Here is a 20,235-nt window from a genome sequence, read left to right as displayed (position 1 = left end):
ATCATGGTAGTTAAGAACAGAGTTTTGAGTCATTATGATAGAGACCAACTTGAAACATCTCTCGTGAGATGAAATTGGGAAACTGGCATTAGAACCCCAGAGTTACTTGAAAATCACCTTTCGAATGTTCTTCCAAAGCGCAGGAATCAGGTTAGCATCATCATCCAGCTGGGCGACGTGGCCATGGCGTCCAGGGGTGCGGGGGGCAGCTGGGGCGAAACCTGGCTCCTTCCGTGCAGGTCCGTTCCAGGACCACACGACAACTGAGACCACCCGCCCCACCCCTCACCCCACCCGACAGTCCTCCCAGCCGGCAGTTTACTAGAATTCCATCCATTTGAACACTTGAACGTCACTGAAAAATAAATCAATGCAATTTGGTTTAAATGTCAGTTTCTTCAAGAACCTGATGTTTCAGTTACAAATAATTGAAGCTCCTTTTTAAAAAGAAAATTCGACTCCCTCGAAATCAACTACTTTATGTGAAGGAAGAAGGCATTGTTACAATGGCGCAGAACCGTCCTCAGACTCTGATGGGTCCAGCTGAGCGCCTAGCTGGCAAACGTCTTGCCCGCGTCTTCCTTCCCCTTGTACGTCCTCTTGCCGTGCGTGAACGGGATGTACCGGTACTTTATCATGTGCTGGGGACAAACAGACGCATTTTACAATGGCTTCGTTCGTGATGAGGGTTTTCTCCAAATCTGAATCCTGCTCTTCTCTACGCACGGGGCAACGAAACCAGGATTCCGATAAGCTTCTGGTCCCCTCCCCACCAGCGACCCAGCAAAACCCTCCAGGGCCCGCAGAGTCGGCGGAGCTCCTTGGAAATCCCAAGAGTGGGGGGAAAGGTTTTAAAACCCCTTACATGCAGGAAGGGCTAGGGCTGGGCCGGGGCCCCGGGATGGGAGGTGCCTGGACCCTGCTGATACCCAGGGGGGTGGCGGACAAGCCGCCCTGGGATCTGTTTGAGGGCAACGTCGGCATGACACGCGGCTACTGTGGTGGGCCCTGGGCCCTGAGACCCCAGGACGATGGGCCGGTTAGGACGGCACAGCAGAACCGAGGGCCTTTCCCACCTGGCCCCCAAAGAACCGTCTGCTTAACGGCTGGACTGTGGGGCAGATTTGAGTTGGCCACCTTGATGAGAAGGGGCTGTGCCCTGTCCCTGTTGCAAACCTGCACGAAGCTTCACGACGCTCCGAGTACAGGGAAGATCCAAGCGGGCCCTCCGCTCAGCACCTCCCAGCGCCACAGCGCCCGCGTGCTCACCTTAATTTGCCTCTTCATGGTGATACAGAAAAGCATGATGAAGTACATCACCAGGATGGGCCAGAACACCGGGACATTGAAAGCCTCAAAGAAGGTACAGGCCATGGCCACGAGGATGCCCTTGGTCGCCGCGTGCCTTAAAGCAGGGGAGGAGGTCAGTGCCACCTGGGGCCACGGCAGCATCCCCACTTGGGGCAGCAGTGGCCTGGCATGCACCGCGCTTCCTCAGTCCCTTGAGAGTCCCGTTTTCTTCCGAAATCACAAAGGGTGTGAAACGCTACCGCTCGTGACAAAAGCTCGAGGACAACTCGGGGGCCTCGTGTCTGCCACGTGGAATGAGCCCCACCCGGGGCCGCGCATCGCTGAGGGGATCCCGGCGGCTCCCTCCAGCTCAGGGCCCGGCCCACCGACTCAGGGACCTACTGAAACCCCTCCCTGGCTCTCCCTCAGCGGCAGGACAAAGGCAGACTTCCCTGGGGGGGCTGCAGGGCCATCCCACCCACGATCTGCTCCCTCCCCAGGCAGTGCCCTCGCTCCGGCACGCCCTGCGCCCCCATCCAGCGGGTGGACCCCTGCGGAGGGCCCGCCCCGCCCCCACACACATCAGGGACGCAAAGTAAAGGTGTGGCAGCTTGTTCCCTTCGGGTTTTTGCTCCTAATGCTGTGGGAGTCACCTGTCCACGTGTCACACTCCTCCTTGTGCAACAGCACACAGACGTCACCGCCTCCCGGAGGTCCCATCCCAGCCCGGTCCCGAGCACAGCACTCCCGGGGACAGCAGACGTCCCCAAGGCCGCACCTGCCCTGGAGGGGCCCAGCCCTGCTGCCGTGTGTGGGGTGGCACCCCTCCCTCCTGAGCTCCACGTCTGCAACGTACCCGGGACCCTCTACCCCGAAGCAGCTTCTCTTGCGCTCGTTTCAAGGAGTACTGGTGTTACCTGGCAACCGGGAGAAGCCCCCCCCCCGGCACCGGGCTGTCCCACAGAGGCTTCTGTGACCTGCCCCGTGCCCCGCCAAGCACAGCACTCACTAGGAATCAATGCCCAAAGCACACAATGAAACTCTCGTCTCTTTAAGAAGCCGCTGCCGGCCCACTGGAACCAGAACCTGTTCTCGGTCTCGTCACACTGAGGACAAGCCTTTCTCAACTACCCTAAGGAATCACTCACCAAAACTTAAACTCCGGAAGCCTTCGAATAAAGGGCCGGAACTCCTCATTCTGTTTGGTTGGTAACGAAGGGCCGTCATCTGAAAGGCAGAATGTCAGCGAAATGGAGCATGGGTCTCCTCCGTCTGGCTCCACCTGCGTTTATGAGTTTGTCCCCACAGCTTCTGAATGAGCAGGCCCACCGTGTGAGGCACAGATTTATGTTGCTTAACCAAACACAACACAGAATCTTCACCGATTGAGAAATCAACTTACCGTGGGGCCCCTGGCTGGTTCAGTCAGCAGAGCGTCTGACTCTCTCTCGGCTCAGGTCATGATCCCAGGATGATCCCAGAATCATGGGATCGAGCCCCACGTTGGGCTCTGGGCTGAGCGTGCAGCCTGCTTGAGATTCTCTCTTTCTGCCCCTCCCCCACTCAGGCACTCGTGCACACGCACTCTCTCCCCCACAAAAAAAAAAAAGCAGGAGACGGGTGGGAGGGAGGGAGGGAGGGACGAGGGGGGAGGGAGAGATAGAGACACAGAGAATCTTAAGTAGGGTCCATGCTCAGCACAGAGCCTGACGAAGGGCTTGATCCCACGACCCTAGGATCATGACCTGAGCTGATATCGAGAGTTGAACGCTCAACCGACCGAGCCACCGGGGTGCCCCTAGAATTTCTTTTTAGGACAAACTCCTGCACATCTTAAATAGTCACATAAATGCCGTGGCGCACGCCAGTGGTCAGGCACGCACCAGCCGGGCTCACGCAGGAGACGCATGAAGCTGGGTCCGCTCAAGAGTCCCGCTCAGGATGGCTGCCCTCCACTCGGAGCCCAAGCAGTCAGGCCGCCCCACCCTCCCTGCCCGGCTACCCACGAGGAAACTGGGGCCTACAGAGGAGATCTCTCAATCACCTAATTCCCCCAAATGACAGCAAATGAAGTGCTGTTTCCTTTACCGTTTTCATTAAACAGCCCACAGGAAAAAGCCACAGGCTTCTGGTCACAGAGTGAACATTCTGGAGAAAATGTCTAGCACTCAGGAAGCATCACAAGGAGGGTCACGTGAGTGGGCAGCTGCATCTGAGTTTTTACAACAGTGGTGACGGACGTGCTGGCAGAGTGACCGACCCCCCAATCTGCCTGTGTGCCCCCCCACCCGGGCCGGCCAGTCAGGTGTGGGCTTGGCTCCCCAACCTGGCCCGGGGATGCCCAGGAGCAGCATGAGACGAGAACTTTTCAACCCATCATCCCGGATAATCAGACAGCGCTGCCCTCAACGGGCCATCAGCGGTCAAGACCCAGGTGGCCTCTGCCGGTCACAGCAAGCTGCCCGTGAAGACTTCTGGTTTCCCAGGAAGGGGGCCGACTCATCGAGTGTAGACAGGGCTCACACGGGCTGGCTGTCAGGCAAGAGTGCCAGCCCTGCCCCACGCGCTCCACCACAGGGCCTCGGACGAGTCCCACAACCCTGTGTGCCTCCCTTCCCTGGTCTATAGATCAGAGGGACGCGAGGACTTGACCCACGCATTTACAGAGGTTTAAGGACTCGTTCTACACACAAATTTGTCATCACCAAGGTTCTACGTACATTTTAAACACCAAGAGGACGGTCTCAGAAGTTCAGATTTCAAATGAGGCGACTGTGAAGTACACAAAACCACAACCCTCCCGAACAAACAGAGCCAAGCGGACAATCTCTGCTCTACCTGAGTCTTCCATCAAGGAAGGATCCACTTTCGGAGAAAGAAAAGCTATGAAAAGGTTGAGGTGGTAGATCCCCAAGGCGTAGGTCACGATGTACCAGCCCTGCAAGAGAAGGAGGCACGGTCAATGGCATGCCCCGACACCACCCCCGGACCCCATCCCGGCCTACCGTGCCGTGAACTCCTGACCTTGGGTGAACCGAACCTCGGAGTATTCACAACTGACGTACAGGAGGAGGGGCAGCTTTTGTGGCAACAGGCGACAAAGAGGCACGGTGGACACCCACCATGGCAGTTGACCTCAAATGACTTTGTGAGCGTGACCGTGGACAAGCCACGGCCCAAACGGAGAACTTCTCCAAGGGTCGAGCTGGATGCACGTGGCACCCGAAGCCAGCAGCTCCCCATCAGGAGCACAGACGAAAAGGAAGATTTTCGCGAAGCCACACGCCTGAGTTGTGCCACAGCCCCGGCAGGTACGGACCGGGCACCGAATGGTGCCGGCGTGCACGCCCCGACGGCCACCTGAACCAGAGTCCAGGACCTGAGCCGTCACTCAGGACGTGCCGGCCATCGGCCCTCCTGGTAGGCCCCTCGCGCCACCATCACCACACACTGGTCACGAGTGTTAATAACCTTCGCCCGGAAAAATCCAGAACCGGAAAATCCGGAAGTCGAGAATGAGGTTCAGGGAATGCTGTGGAGCCAAACCCTCCTCGGGACGTGCAAACAAACGGAAGCACACGAACCTGTGCCAGGTTTACCCAACGGGACCAAGACCCACGGTGCTACCGACTCCAAAAGCCTAAACGACTTGCACGCAAGCAAAAACTCCTCTGCCTTCCTATTTTTCAAGTCCGGAAACCACTGACTAGACGTGGAAAGCCGACGGTCTCCTGCCGGCGTGCCTTCCTGAGAGCAACGCCACAGCAGGTGCGAACTCGGGTTTAGAGGACAGTATGGTGAGCCTGCGTGAGGTGCGCCCCCATCCCGCCAGCACCCCGAAATCAAGGTCTCCGGGTCGTTCTGTCCGTTACAGAATGAACCAAGTTCCCATTCAAACGACAAACCTAGAAACAACCGCGGTAAATCTGACATCAGCCTCAGAGCTGCTGTGCAGTCCTGCTACGGGGAACCACAGAACGGCCCCCACGGCCCCACGCGGAGCCAGCGTCAGGCTCGCATACAGGAAACATGCACGGGCAACAGTATCCGGGAACAAAGAGGCTACACTCAGTTCAAGTGAGAATTTCCCACAGCAGTGGACACGTCGTAGAGCCCAAGACACAAGCGTGTTGACCGGTGGGCCCATGTCCTCCTACGTCCTGGAAACATCTGGAACGGAGGCATTTGCTTTAAAGGAGGAAACGCCTTTCCAGCTACAGAGGAGAAAAGACTGTGGACGAGGCCTTCAACCTTCCTTCCTCCAGATGTAAGGGGACATCAGATACCCCACACCCGAGGCCTACAGAGAATTCGCACCCAGGAACAGGTGGGCACTGGAGAACACATACACGGCAAAGGGGATGCCTGGGGACATCACCCGAGCTGAAGAAAGGTCCCTCAAACCCACTTGCAGTCACTAGGTCTCAGACTCAACAACCCACTCTCTCTCCTCGGCCTCCTGAAAGGGAACTTGAGAGGAACAGCTAAGCCCTCAGGATGCTCAGGGCATGAGGTGGCTGATCCAGAAGGTTCTTCTGTCACCCCGGGGTCTCTTGTGCCAGGAGTCCCAAGGCAGGGTCAGAGGGTCCACTGTGCAGACCAGGACCGGTGGAGTTTCACAGGCCCCAGGAGGATGTCAAGATTGTCCTGGGAACTCTAGCCACAAGGTATGACAAACTTAGGGTGAACTGCAGACAATCCAATTTTAAAACACAGTCACTGCAATTTTTCTTACATTTAGTCCTTACCTGAAAAATGACTTATTAGAGACCACGTCCTTCACCATGAAACCTCCTCCTCCAGAGACAGAAGGAAAACCGACACCCCACCCCGAGACCACGTCTGGGCAGCGTGCAGCCGGCCACACCCACCTGCAGCAGGTAGACTCGAATCATGTACACGAAGCTCAGGCCCAGCGTCACCACCCATCGCACGGCCGTGTAAGGCGTGGACTTGTCTAGCCAGGACTGATAGATCTAGAAAGACAAGAGTTCACATGCACCGCACAGACCCCGCGATGCCTGCTGCAAGGCAGCAACGCTTCCTGTAAGCGTTGGCTGCCGGCTTTTAAGTTACCAGCGCAAAGCAGTGACTACGATTAACCCCAAACTGCAATCACTCCCGAAACAGGCCCACCCCTTAAGCGAAAACACGACAGAACACTCTCTCTTAGCAGACGGTCCCACAGCATCAGCCTGAGCAGTCGTTTTGAGGACACCTAACTTCACCCCAAGGGCACTGGGAGAGCGTATGCCTTACACGGGTCCCAAAGCCCCCACCTCCCGCTGCCCCGAGCTGGCCTCAGCCCTGCCCAGCAGCCCCGGGCGGACCTTGCCTCAGCCCAGTCAGCCACAGCCTGACCCCTGGTGGGGTGGAGCTTACATACAGTGGGCACCAAGCGGTGAAGTTTCCGGAAGGATTCCTTGGTTCTACCCATACATTCACGTGTGCAAGCACGTGTAATTAGCAGACATATGTGCACTGTCTAATTTTCACTTTCAAATTAATTTTAACCTGTAAGCTTTTAATTTTCTTTTTTTTTTTTTTTTTTCAACGTTTTTTTTATTTATTTTTGGGACAGAGAGAGACAGACAGAGCATGAACGGGGGACGGGCAGAGAGAGAGGGAGACACAGAATCTGAAACAGGCTCCAGGCTCCGAGCCATCAGCCCAGAGCCTGACGCGGGGCTCGAACTCACAGACCGCGAGATCGTGACCTGGCTGAAGTCGGACGCTTAACCGACTGCGCCACCCAGGCGCCCCTAAGCTTTTAATTTTCTATGAAAAATGTCAATCATTCATAGAAGTAAAAGTACCCGTCACCCGGCTTCAGTAATTATGAAGTTTCCCAAATGCTTTTTCATTTTAAAAACAGATATGCTTTTGATTCTGAGTCAAAACATCAGTACGTGCAATTGTTCACCGAATCAGACCTCTGAACCCTGTGTGTGTGTGTGTGTGTGTGTGTGTGTGTGTCCGTCCCCAGGCACCGCTGACCGCAGCAGGCCTCAGCCCACAGCTACAGCCTGAAAATCAAGTACAGAGCTGGGTGAGGGGGCCTCAGAGCCCCCCGGCCAAGTGGATGGGGAGGTGGGCGGCCAGGAGACAGGACGGTAAGGGCACAGCCATGCCACCCAGGAGCTAAGAAGTGTTTTCGTATTTGTAAAAGCTGTTGGGGAAAAGCAAAGAAAACAGGTGAACGGCAGAGAGCATATGCGGCCCCCAGGCCTAAACCTCTGCGTGGCCCTTCACGGAAGCACAGAAGACACGAGCACGCTGGCAGCACAGGGAAGGCGCGAAGGGAGGCTGGGGACAGGTCCGCCGCCCTCTTCCTGGGCGCGCCAGCGGCCAGCACGCTCCCAGTCGGCAGGAATCCCATCCGGCCCATTCAACTACCCGCTCCAACTACAGAGAAACCAACCTGCCCGAGTCTTGTGAAGAATCTGTACACCACAGAAGGTTTCCCATGGACAGAATCTCCCACGCTGTCACCTTCAGACATCCTGTACCTGAGAAACACACAAATGACTTCAAATTAAAAAAGCACTCGAGGATTGCATCACTTTACCCCACTTTCATCGATACTACCAAGCACATTTTCTGTCTTGACTGTTTCTTTCTTCTGGGTGTCTTTACCACAAGCTGTCCACGGGACAGACGCGACCAAGAGGCCCCGGCGGAGAGCCAGCCCGGCACGCACCGGGGACTTTTGTTCCCGCTCACGTCACCTGGACCGCACTCCTCCCGCCGGCCCCCAGGAGCAGCCCTCGCCAACCGTCAAGTCCTGTGGACACAGCTTCCCTGGGGCCGCTGCACCGACGCCTCCCTCCTCTGCTCTATTCCCAGGGTTCCCCTCAGCATCCCCTCTTCTCCAGGCGTGCCCTGCTCTCCACCCAGGCTGCTCCCCAGGGCACTGGCAGCCGGCTGTGCACGGCCTGGGCCTCCACTCCGTGAACAGGGAAATGCCACACAATTCCCAGGGAGGGAGCCCACGGCCTGCACCCCAGCTCCTCATCTGTAAGCAGAAGGGATCCTAACCACTCCCGCCTATTTCCACGTGCCGTGCCGTCATGGGTTCCGTGAGGAATTAACCGATGAGAACCCAGATAGCCACCCGAAGCAGCTTTATCGCCATCTCACTGAGGAGGATCGAGTCTCAAATAGTTTAAGCCACTGACCCAAGGTCAGGAGCAGCTCTGCCTGACCTCGGCGTCTCCATCTGAGCACGCCGCTGCCCGAACCAGAGGTCCCAGGTGCTGATGAAGACACCAGGCCAGGGCTCGGCGCTGCCCCCCGAACCTGTGCGCGGCACCCTCCCAAACGAGTCTGCGTTAAAGCTAACCGTCATTCCGTAACACTAGGTCCTGGAGCGGACGTAAGGACGGGTAGAGGGCCAAAAGTGTCACGGAAGAAATGCCCTGTGCCCTCACGGGAGACGCAGAAAGTACAGTCGCACAACTGAACCCAGCAGAAAGGTAGCCCCCGGCCCGCCTCTTCAGGGGGTGCGTTTGTACGTTCCGAGAGAGAATCCCCCACGGCTGGCCTCCCTGCGTAGGCCAAAGCCAGGCCAGCAGAAAGCTACGTCAGTAACATTCCTGTCCTGTGGATCCTCGTGGGTGTTCCCTTCTTCCATGTTTCTACGGCCAAAGTGTCCACCATCAAAACGTCCACCTGAACTGTGCCAGAAGAGCCGCGTTAGAGAGGACGCGCTCCTGCCTGCAAGAGGGATGTGCAGAACCCCTTCCAACACACGTTAGCGAACTTCTGACCGTCTGGCCAGCAACACAGACAGCGTCACGTGACTCCCTATGTCTCGATGAAAGTCACCGCCCCAGTAACATTAAGGAAGTGAACTGTTAGAGAGCAGTTCTGTCACCTTCTGGCGGTAGGACCTGAGCGACACCTCATTCCGATGTGTGAAAGGGGGCGACAGCACCTTGGCCCCTGACTCCAAGGCTTCTGGCTGGGAGTTACCAGTCAGCTGCGTGGGCCCCCAGGGCCTGGCAGAGGGAGCCTCCCTCGGACGTGCCAGCCCTGTCTCCGGGATAGGGCCACCCTAACCCAGCTCCTCTGTCTGTGAGCCTCTTCCCCTGCTCAGGCTGAAGGCCACCTCTTCAGAGAGGCCCTCCGGTCAACAATCTCTAGTCACTCATATCACCTGGTTTTTATTCTGCGTGACAACCATTTTCTGATTTTCCTCACTTCTTGTTTTCTTATTAGAATGCAAGCTTCTTCAGGGGGCACCTTGTCTGGACCACTGCTGGGCCCTGTCACCTAAAAGGGTCAGTTCTGTAGCACTTAGTAAATTACCTGTTGAACTGTTTTCAGTCAGAAGGAAAACAAAGCAAAAAGCACTTTAACAAAACCCTTCCAAAGAGGGTCCTGCCTGAAACTGCACACGACTGTCTCTGTGCCCAGTTCTGGGGCCCTTCCCTGCCCCAGAGCCCGCACTCCTCAAACAGCAAGCATGGCCCTTACAGGATTGCATCCTGCCAGGCACGGGGGGGGGGGGGACACGACGACACACTTCGCCCTCCTCCCTTATTCCTCCTAGGTCTGAGACGTGAGAGTTTCACCTGCAACCTCTGGGGCCGTTCCCTCCGCTGAAATGCCCTTCCAGACGTCACCTACTCATTCTCAGCAAAACCGCATTCCCCGGCCAGCGCTCCTCCCGCCCCTGGGCGTGCCCATCTTGGACGTCCGCACCTGGCCCTGACCACAGTGCACCTGGCCGGGGTCACCTCCCGCGCTCAGCAGGATCTGGGTCTCAACCGCCGAGGGCTCTGTTCACCCACGGGGGACTCGATCCCGCAGGCCCACGAACTGACAGCCCAACCCCGCTGAGAGGAGCGAGCCTCGGGAAAACTTCCAGGGCTCACAGGCCGCTCTCCTCTCGGGACTCGAGGGAGCGCCCCGAAGAACGTTCACCGGCGAGGGCGGCTGTGGGCTGCGCGATCCCCGGCGCGGGAGCACCGCCGGGTGCAAAGTCGGCTTGGAGAACTTCGACTTTTGCGGCCGTAATTTGCAATGTTTCCAGATATCACCTTGGGCAACCTAACTCTTCATTCCGACGCTTTCCTACCCACCCCCTACAGACAAGCCCCAGTGTCGAGCGAGGACCCGAGGAGGAAGGGCGGACGTCCCCGCTCGAGCCGGGGGTGGGCAGCCCACCCCGCCCAGGCCGCGCCCGCGGGCGGGGGCGGGAGGCGGTCACTGCGCGCCCCCGGAGCCGGGCCCCAGCCCCCGCCCGGCCTAGCACGCCGCCGCGCCCGCACGGCCCCCGCCCCGTGCCTGGCCCAGCCCGCCCGGACTCCCGCCGTCCGTCGGCACCTCGCCGCTCCCTGCGGTCGAGCGCGGTCTCCGAGGGCCGCGGGAAGGAGGACGCGGGCAGGCGGCCGCGCCGGCGCTTCGCACGGTCCGGGAAGGGACAGCCGAGCACTTCCGCTCTGTCCTGTGCGGCACCGCCTCCGGAGCCTCCAAGATGGCCGCCGGGGCGGAGCCGAGAGCCTCCAACCATTTCCGCTTCCGGCGCGGGCGCCAAGGCCGTTGGCGGGCGGTCCCCTCGGCGGAAGGGACGTCAGCGGCGGAAACGCGCTGTGCTGCGCATGCGTATTTGCGTCCGGGGGGGGCGGGGGGGGGGCGGGGGGGGGGGGGGGGGGGGGGGGGGGGGGGGGGGGGGGCTCCGGGCCTGCACAACTCCAGTCCAGAGATTGCTATCGCCCAGAGGCTGGCCCACGAGCCAATGGAAGAGAGCTTTGCTGGTTGCTAAGGAAACCCCAAGCGGCAAGATGGCAGCCGCCGGCCATGGGAGCCCGAGCTCCAGCCTGCCTCGCCGGGACCCACCGAGGCCGCCGCGGGACGGTAATGGCTGTAGGCCGGGACCGGGCCTCCGTGCGCGACGGGAGGGAGACGCCAGGGTCCCAGCCGACAACACCGGGGAAGCCCCGGTGTCCCGAGCCTGGGAGGGGGGGACCCCCGCGAGTGGGAGGGGTCCCGGGCCCGGCCCTGGACGCGCGGTTCCGAGGCTGGCGGGAGCTGCTCGTAGATGAGAAGAACCATCTTCAGGTAGTTCAGGTGGAGCCTGGGCCTCTTTACGGCAGGTGCAGGAGTCCAGGTTGCGCGGTGGAAACGGGGCTGGTGGGGAACTGGAGGGTTGCAGCTGCTGGCAGGACCCCTCAGGTGTAAATGTGGGCTCTGTCCCGAGGGGACCAGAGGACCCTGGTGCGTTCGTGCAGAGGAATGGCGGGGCTGGCCCCTTCCCCTCAACCCTGTACCTCACCTTCCCCCAGCAGCTGTCTCCCAGACCCTCCCCAGGCCGCAGCCTCTCAAGGACCCTGTGCACGCATCCTGCACACTCCCCTCAGGGCCCAGAGACCATCCCTCTCTAGTGTCTGTTGATTGTCAGCGGGGTCACCTGTGTCACCACGTGCTCACACTTCCATTTGCTTTCCAACAATCAGGTTATGGTGTCTACGTGTACCCGAATTCTTTCTTTCGATATGAAGGAGAATGGAAAGGAGGAAAGAAACATGGTAAGAAATATCTGTGGCCCACTCCCACGCTTGCCACCTTGCACCGACAGCCCATTTCCTGGGGTGCCTGGGCGGGCAGGTGGCTGCAGGAGGCAGCATTGCTGGGCCCCAAGCTCCCTGTCATGAGAGCCGAGGAAAGTCCCTGCAGGGCCCTGAGAGACCCCTCCGCCAACGCCTGCTGGCAGGCTCTGGGGCACCCTGGGCAGGGGAAGCCACAAGTGTAAGATCCTCCCCAGGGTTTTCATCTGTCTTGGCCAATGTGAAAATTGCCTTCATGGTTTACTTTTGACGATCGAGAAAATTACCTAGTTTTGAAAACAAACAAACAAAAACGCCTCAGCATCAGAGAAGAGAAAGTGCCGAGTAAGAGGCGGGGGCGTCCTCCCCAGAGGTGGACCCAGACTTTCCTGCATTTAAGCATTTATGTTCACGGGCATGTCTGTCTGGGGATTCCGCCTTCTCATATCCTCTGCCCGTTTTTCTCCTGGAGAACTGGTCTTTTGGAATTTTTTTATAGGAGTTCTTTTTGTGTCTACTGGCTGTTAGTGTTTTCTATATTTTTCACCTTTTGACTTGTGTCATTGTCACACAAGACATTTTTTGCTTTTGTCTGAAATCTTTGCTTCTCTTCCTCGAGGCCGGGCAGGGAGGCTTGTGTCTAAGACCTCATGGTTCCCCCTTTTATTTTTTTTTAAGTTTTTTTTTTTTTTAATTTATTTAAGTAACTTCTACCCCAATGTGGGACTCAAACTCACAACGCTGAGATCAAGAGTTACACACAGGGCACCTGGGTGGTTCAGTCGGTTGAGCATCTGACTTCGGCTCAGGTTATGATCTCCCATTCATGGGTTTGAGCCCCACGTCGGGCTCTGTGCTGACAGCTCAGAGCCTGGAGCCTGCTTGGGATTCTGTGTCTCCCTCTCTCTGCTCCTCCCCTGCTCATGCTCTGTCTCTCTCGGTCTCTCAAAAAATAAAACGTCCAAGGGATACAGGAGTACTGATGCATAGGGGCACTTGTACCCCAATGTTTATAGCAGCACTCTCAACAACAGCCAAATTCTGGAAAGAGCCTAAATGGCCATCAACTGATGAATGGATAAAGAAATTGTGGTTTATATGCACAATGGAGTACTACATGGCAATGAGAAAGAACGAAATATGGCCCTTTGTAGCAACGTGGATGGAATTGGAGAGTGTGATGCTAAGTGAAATAAGCCATACAGAGAAAGACAGATACCATATGTTTTCACTCTTATGTGGATCCTGAGAAACTTAACAGAAACCCATGGGGAAGGGGAAGGAAAAAAAAAAAAAAAGAGGTTAGAGTGGGAGAGAGCCAAAGCATAAGAGCCTCTTAAAAACTGAGAACAAACTGAGGGTTGATGGGGGGTGGGAGGGAGGGCAGGGTGGGTGATGGGTATTGAGGAGGGCACCTTTTGGGATGAGCACTGGGTGTTGTATGGAAACCAATTTGACAATAAATTTCATATATTGAAGAAAAAAAAAAAAGAAAAAGCCATTACAGGTATGATTGTGAATAATTTCAAGATGAGATCATCCTGGAGTAAGTTGAATCCTAAATCCAAAGATGAGTTTCCTCATAAGAGAAGAAAAGGAGAGATCACACAGAGGACAAGGCAATATAAGACAGGAATATAAACCGGAGGGGTGCATCAGTAAGCCAAGAAAGGTCAAGGATTGCTGGCAAAATGCTAAGGGAGAAGTATGGAATGGATTTTCCTTCAGAGGCTGTAGAAGGAGCCAACCCTATCTACACCTTGATTTTGTAATTCTGGCCTGTGCCTACAGAACTGTAAGATAATAACTTTCTGTTGTCTTAGCACTCCATTTGTAATAATTTGTTATGGAAGAACACTAATACATATCTCATAAAACATCAGATTTTTTTTTCTGCTATAAATAAATAAATAAATAAAACGAAAGTTACACACTTCTCTGACTGAGCTAGCCAGACACCCCAGTTCCCCTTTTTTAAATGTTTTCTTGAGTGCTGCCCTGCGTCACAGACTCCCCTTCGTCCCCAGTGCTGATGGAGGCCAGGTGACCATAGCGTCCCCACTGAAGAGGCCGGAGTGGGATCTCCTCTGCACTTCGATGGCTCTGCAGTCATCCTGGCTGAGATAGTGGGTGTTCGTAATGTTGCAGAAACATTTCTGTTGATAAGCGTGTATGTGGGTGAGTTTGCAGAGAGCAGGTGTGGGACCAGAGACGGAGCCAGAGACAGAGACCTGAGAGCCTCAAGGCCTCGCGCTTCCCTCTGAGAAACGAGCCCGGCCACACACATGTGCTAGCAGTCACTGCGACCTCGGTCTGACTTCACATCCTGATCTTTCCCCAGGTCGGGGGAAGCTGCTGTTTAAAGATGGGGGCTATTACGAAGGCGAGTTCACGGACGGGGAGATCACGGGGGAAGGCTGCCGGATCTGGGCCTCATCAGGTTAGCGGTGGGGACAGGTGCGGGCATGCTAACTCCTCCCTCATAAGCCATCTGCTCTAAGTTGTACCTGGCTTCCGGCGGCAGAAGGCCCCTCCGACTGTGAAATGTGGGCTCCTGGTTTCCGTCAGGTGTCCTGAGTCAGCAGAGCGTCCCCTGGGGCAGGGGCAGCCACGGCTCCAGGAGCTCAGACCCTCGCAGGCAAGCCTGGTGGCCGCTTGTCTGGGAGGGAAGGTTCACTCCACAGACTGACCCAGAGAGGCCTTTCCCTTGGGCTCACGGATGCCACAGAGAGGGTCGTCCTAGGACAGGTCTGCTCCCACAGGCGAGGAGGGGAGGAAACCGACACCCCTACGGTAACCGGGATGGCAGGGCCAGACCTACCCAATCATACCTTGTCTCGTCAGCCAAGGCGAATAAACGGTGCCTGCCGCCACTGACTGGGGACAGGAGGGTCTGACTGTTGACCCACCAAGGACACAGGCAACAGCTCTAACCCTGGATGCCTGTGCCCCTCCTCCTCTGCCCCAGGGAACACCTATTCGGGACAGTTTGTTTTGGGAGAACCTCAAGGACGTGGCGTCATGACGTACAGAGCTGGTGGATGTTACGAAGGGGAGCTCTCCCACGGCGTGAGAGAAGGTCTGACGGCCACCAGAACCCCCTGAGTGTGGCAGGGTGCTGTGTGGGGAGCCCTGGACACCAGCACCCCTCACCAAGATCTGACTCGGGGGGCCCGCGTGGGCTCAGGAATCTGAGCTTGCGCAGGGAGCCTGACATGCACCCGGGCCCGGGAGCCTTTCCCCCAGTTCCGTGTGGGGGCCGTGGCCCGGGGACCCCGTGTGCTGTGGCTGTGACAAGGGTCGTGCGTCGGTTAACCACCACTGTGGTTTAAGTCCAGTGGCTAAAGACAACCGCGACTTAATTGTTTGCCCACAACCCCAGGCGTCAGCGATCTGGCCCGGCCCTGCTGGGAAAGCTTCCGCACTCACGTGGGGTCTCCCCTCCAGCCGCAGTGACAGCACTCGAGCGGGGCTGGTAGCTCCCGGGCCCTCCTGGCCTAAAAGCCTCGGGGCTCCTGGGGGGCGAGGAGGTGCAGGCCCTCCGAGGTCAAGAGGCCACGCTTGGGGGGAAGTGGACTCTGCCCCGAGGGGGCGGTTGGGGGTGGCGTGCGTGCCCCCGAGGCCCAAAGACCAGAGCGCTCGCTGCTCTGGAAGACCAGCACCCAGAACCGGGCCAAGAGGCCGCGAGGTCCGATGGCGCCTTCGTGGTGTCCGCACGCATTCCCGAGCTGTCCCGAACGACACAGTGAAGCCCTGTCCTCACGAGCGCGTCCTCTGGCCTCTAGGCCGAGGGCCTCTGAGTCTGTTACTCGGGGCCCAGCCCTGCTGTTATGTCTGTGAGGGGCGGCTTTCCCACAGGCTCACGTGCACACCTGCAGTGGCCAGGCCATGGTGTGGGCCCCACCACACAGCAGGCACTCCGGCCTCAGACTCCGGGGGGGGGGGCTGGGGTCCTTAAGTGACACCCTCCCACCCTCACTCAGGACCTTCGAGAGCCGGACCCCAGAGCCACTTCCATTGGGTGGCCGCTGGGGCCACCCTAAATCGAATCTGCCCTTCCTGCCCCGACGGCCCTGGCCTGGGAGGACGGCCTGGCTCCCGGGGCCCCGCCGACCCCAGCTTTCTTCCTGACCCACCCGCCCTCAGGAGGCCCGCAAAGCCCCTTCAGGGATGTAGGTCCACCTGGCAGGACGCAAGAGGTGACACTGGGTGCCTGGGCTCACTCCCTAGGATACGGGCGTCTGGTGGACCGGGACGGACAAGCCTACTGGGGGTGGTTCCATGACAACCAGCGACACGGCCAAGGACACATGGTCTTCCGGTGAGTACGCCACCCGTCTGTCCCCGGCCCCCAGCGCCGGTCCACGAGGTTTGGTCTGAGTTCTTGGTAGGATTCTGACCGTTCTCTCAGTTACGGACATCGCTCACGGGGTGTGCAGGAGAGAAGACGTCCCGGGAGGCGGGTGCGGGGCCCTGGCCGGAGGACGAGCCAAGGCTTCCACGGCAGCAGGCCTGCCTGCCTGCCTGCCTGCCTGCCTTTAAATCCGGCGGCCGCGGCTCCGCGCAGGTCCCCCCCCCCCCCCCCCGCTTCTCCGGTAGCCTCTCCAAGTCTCACTCACCTGGGGGGCCAGGCGAGCGGGCGCCAAGGCCACAGCCCCCCGCCACCCCCCCGCCCGCAGCAGGCCCCAGCGAGGCAGGAGCTCACGCCATCTGCTCAGAGCCTATTTTCGCCTCCGTCCCGGTGGCGCTTGCCGAGCCCCGGTCGGAGGAGCCGGTCTGAGTCAGCGCCGCCACCTGGCTCTCCCCAGGCTGACGGCAGCCCCTGTGTTTGTGTCCCCAGGAACGGTGACGAGTACGAAGGCGACTGGGTCCGGGACCAGCGTCAGGGGCACGGGGTGCTGTGTTGTGCCGACGGCTCCACCTATGAGGTATCTGGGGACCTGGCGGGACCCAGGCCCTCTGTGCTGGCCTCCGGAGTGTTCCGGCGCGTGTCAGTGCTGCTACCCGCCCCCAGCAGGGGCCCGGAGGGCTGCGGTGAAGGGCCCCGGCCAGTACCTTTCCTGACTGGCTCCCGAGGTGCCATAACCTGCGCTGTCGCCTGTGGAAATGAGGTGAAATTTCTCAGTCCCTTGAGGATGCCCTCGGTGCGGGCGAAGCGGGTTTTGGTGAGGGGTGCCCCCACCGATAACGCGCGGAAGCGGACGAGGAGGCCCGTCCCCCCTCACCGCTGCAGGCACTGCCCCTCGGGTTTGACAGAGGGGTTACTCACTATGAGGGGTGGGGGAGAGAGACCCAGGCAGATCCAAAGACCTCGTCAAGACCCCAGAATTCATCATTCTTTTTTTTTATGGACACTGGCCCGCATGCCCGGCCGGGAGCAAAGCGGGCAGAGCCAGGAATGCGTATCTCCGGTCGGCGGCCAGACTGGATGAGGGGCCCCGCTGGGTCTGCAGGCAGCTGGGTAGCCAGGGGCCTGGCCGTCTTCCCTGATGTGTCCTCGTGTGCGGGCGGGAGGAAGAGGGTATGGCAGGCCAGCTTGGGAGGCCCTGGAGCCTCAGCGGGGTGGGATGTGTTCCGAGCGTCTCGGGAAGGGCCGGAGGGGTGACGCTCTGGTCTCTGTGGGAGAGGCCTGCCTGGCTCTTAATCGGAGCCACCGTCAGGAGAGGCGATGGGGCGCAGAGAACAGCATCAGGACGTTTCGGAGGTGAAGACGCGGCCGTGCTGACAGCTTGGCTGTTGAAGCAAAGGCCAGAGGAGAAGCAAGGACCCTCGGCTTCGGGACTGTCAGGTGGCAGTGGTGCCCAGAGCCGAGTCCCGCTGGGGGACAAACCACACAAGTGCGTGAACGTGGACACGGGCAGCTGGCGAGAGGCTGTGCAGCGCTAGGCGGGGTAAAAGCAGACGCACGGGTGGCCCCGGAGACGCCCCCAAAGATGGACCCGGGACCTGGTTCGGGCAGGGAGAGTCGTGGCGCGCACGGGAGCTTCAAGACCGAGGGAGCTGTCGTCGTGGTTGTGACACGCCCACTAAACCCGGCTCTGGGAGCCCAGGTGCTGCTGCTCGCGGCTGCCCCTGCAGCGCCCTCTGCTGACGAAGCGGCGCACCAGCCGGCCGACAGAGACCTCAAGGGGTCCGGCTTCCGCCCCACAAAGGCGGCCAAGAAGGGTGGCTCTGGGGCTGAGAGGCCATAAAATGGTCCCCGGCCCGGGGTGGAGACGGAGTGGCTGGGGCAGGGGCGGGGGTGCCCGGACGCCGGCCTGTAGTGCGGGAAGCCCCACACGGCTGCCTTCCCTGCTCGTGAAGCAAGATCTGCCCCGGTAAGACCGCACCCAGGCCAGCGCCCCCTGTGCTCGAGGGGCCCCGCTCCACGTTGCTGCTGCCCTGCCGGCCTGGGCCGGTGTGCTTGGTGGTCTGCACCGCGCCCATTTGCAGGTGCTGCTGTGACCTGCTGTTTCTCCACGAGGGGACGTCCGGCCGGCCGTCCTTACGGGGCCACAGATCGTCCGCCTCAATTCTCCGGAGCTGCAAGGGAAGAGAAACGCAGGGCAGGCCCTCCTCCCAGGGTCCTCGCCCCACCTGGAGTCACCTCCACAAATGTGCACGGCCACACGCCAGGCTGGGGGACACCAGAATCTGCCACTTGGCCGCTAGGCCTCTCGCCACAGGCACCAGGCTCTGTCCTCAGCCCTCGCCTCAGTTCTGCCCATCTTGTAGTTCAAGGGCCTTGTGAGTTCACAGGCCCAGAGGAGGCCTCCCACATCAGGGAGTCCTGGCTTGGAGCCCGGGCTCCCTCACATCCCTGTGACATTCGGGGGGCAGCCGGCACAGCCTAGGACCCGGGTCAGGCTCCCCACGGCCGCACAGGGCCAGAGGACAGGGCAACACGCTCTTTAGAGCCCCCAGCACTTCCCTGTTTCTGGAGGCTTTTCTGGCCCTTGGACCCTCCGCCGCCTGCATGGCCTCCCTTCGGGGCTGTGGCTGCCCACCTGGGCCCCGCTCAGGCCTCCCCTGCAAGTCGAGGCTCAGCCAGGAGGGGATGGGCAGCAGCCCCCCGCTCCCCGGGCTGACCCGGGACGCCTGCCGGGCGATCCACCAGGGGGCAGCCCAGCCCTGCCAGCAGCGTGGCCTCGGCAGGCCTGCCAGGGGCTTCTCCCACTCGGGAGACATCTTGTTCCGATTTGCGGGCCGGGAGCCGGGTCTCCGACAGAACCGCCCTGGGCTGCAGCTCCCGATGGCCAGGCTGCCTCGTCCAGAGTGAGGAGGTGTTTGCCTGGACAGTCGCCCCGTGGTGTCTCCGGCCACACCATCCCAGCCTGCAGACCTCGGGACGCATGCCCTTGAGGGAGATGGCGTGTCCTCGGCGTGGGGCGCCTCAAATGAGTGGAGGTGGAAGCCGGGTCCCTCCAGGCCGCGTCTCCCCGGGATGCAGACTTGTGTCTCTCCATTTCCTTTTGCTGGGCAGCGTCTCAACCTTCTGGAGCCTTCTGCCCAAGAACCTCGGACACTCCGCCTGCCCCCTGCAGCTCCAAGTGCTGCTGGGACACCCATCCTCCATCGTGCTGGGCGGTGTCCATGTGGGCAGCCCCCATCCACACGTGATGGCAGGGACACGAGCAGCCACCTCCCCTGCGGTCCAGGCGCTGACCTGACGACCCGAGTGGCACACGGGTCCCGGAGGGAGGGCCGGCGCTGGGGTCCGTCCTCTGCCCTCCAGCCCCTTTCTAAGCTGGCTTCCAGCTGGCCGTGCGGACAGACCGACGGACGGGGCCAAAGGAGGAGGGCCGCGTCCAGGAGGGGGTGGGATCAGGCTGCAGCCACAGGGCGGCCTCAGAGCCCTCACTCGCAGCTGCCAGGACGCCTTTCGGACCGCCACAGAGTCCTCGCACGGTCTGGCGCCGGGCCTGGCCGATGAGGAAGGCGCGGGCCTCTCCGGGTGTAGGGACACCTCCCGCCCGACCTCTGACCTCCGGGCATCGGGAGTCACCCGGTGATCGGTAGACACGGAGCCGCCGCAGGGAGCGGGGCGCCACCCCAAGGCGCGTCTCCCGTGAGGGTGTGGGCGACCCCCTGGGCCCTCGCAGGGAAGGAGTCGGCCCTCTTGAAAACGACCTGTGTATCTCGTGAGATACCCCTGACCTGAAACGTACCGTCTTAACCACCAAGCGTGAAGTTCGGAGGTATCAAGCACGTTCACACAGTTGCGCGGCCGTCCCCGCCGCCCATTTCCAGAACCTTCCACCTTCCCAAACGGACGCTCCGCCCCACGAAACACTGGCGCCCACCCCGCCACTCTCTCTGTGGATTTGACCCCCGCGTGTACTGCGCGTCCCCGGAGTCCTACGGGGTCTGTCCTGTGGGGACGGGCCGCTGTCACGGAGCACGGTGCCCCCGAGGG

At 59.8% G+C, this 20,235-nt stretch overlaps 2 protein-coding genes across 7 annotated transcripts in view; one reads left to right on the top strand and one right to left on the bottom strand.

Annotated features, from left to right (window-relative positions):
- Nucleotides 1-463: 463 nt before the first annotated feature.
- Nucleotides 464-10,781, bottom strand: RER1 (retention in endoplasmic reticulum sorting receptor 1). Of its 2 annotated transcripts, none has more exons than XM_042996118.1 (7): nt 10,621-10,781; nt 7,712-7,799; nt 6,162-6,266; nt 4,129-4,228; nt 2,439-2,517; nt 1,270-1,405; nt 464-641 (listed from the first exon to the last, which is right to left on the bottom strand). In XM_042996118.1, exons 2-7 carry the CDS (start codon nt 7,790-7,792, stop codon nt 552-554), a joined length of 591 nt encoding a protein of 196 aa, XP_042852052.1. In that variant the 5' UTR covers nt 7,793-7,799; nt 10,621-10,781; the 3' UTR covers nt 464-551. The 2 variants fall into 2 exon arrangements, with proteins under 2 accessions (XP_042852052.1, XP_042852053.1); XM_042996119.1 differs by lacking the exon at nt 10,621-10,781 and adding an exon at nt 9,867-10,396.
- Nucleotides 10,782-10,971: 190 nt separating this feature from the next.
- MORN1 (MORN repeat containing 1) overlaps nt 10,972-20,235 on the top strand; it is a 51,906-nt gene continuing 42,642 nt past the window's right edge. For 4 of the 5 annotated variants that reach the window (XM_042996396.1, XM_042996395.1, XM_042996399.1 and 1 more), the window contains exons 1-6: nt 10,972-11,151; nt 11,751-11,822; nt 14,182-14,280; nt 14,809-14,919; nt 16,071-16,161; nt 16,681-16,768. In XM_042996396.1, the coding sequence (XP_042852330.1) occupies nt 11,079-11,151; nt 11,751-11,822; nt 14,182-14,280; nt 14,809-14,919; nt 16,071-16,161; nt 16,681-16,768 (534 nt within the window). In that variant the 5' untranslated portion in view covers nt 10,972-11,078. The remainder of the gene's footprint in view (nt 11,152-11,750; nt 11,823-14,181; nt 14,281-14,808; nt 14,920-16,070; nt 16,162-16,680; nt 16,769-20,235) is intronic. The other variant, XM_042996398.1, reaches the window with a different exon arrangement.

The sequence above is a fragment of the Panthera tigris genome, chromosome C1, assembly GCF_018350195.1.
Source record: "Panthera tigris isolate Pti1 chromosome C1, P.tigris_Pti1_mat1.1, whole genome shotgun sequence".
NCBI classification, from domain to species: domain Eukaryota; kingdom Metazoa; phylum Chordata; class Mammalia; order Carnivora; family Felidae; genus Panthera; species Panthera tigris.
The sequence above is the reverse complement of the archived record's forward strand: the minus strand, read 5'-3'. Positions and strand labels throughout refer to the sequence as shown.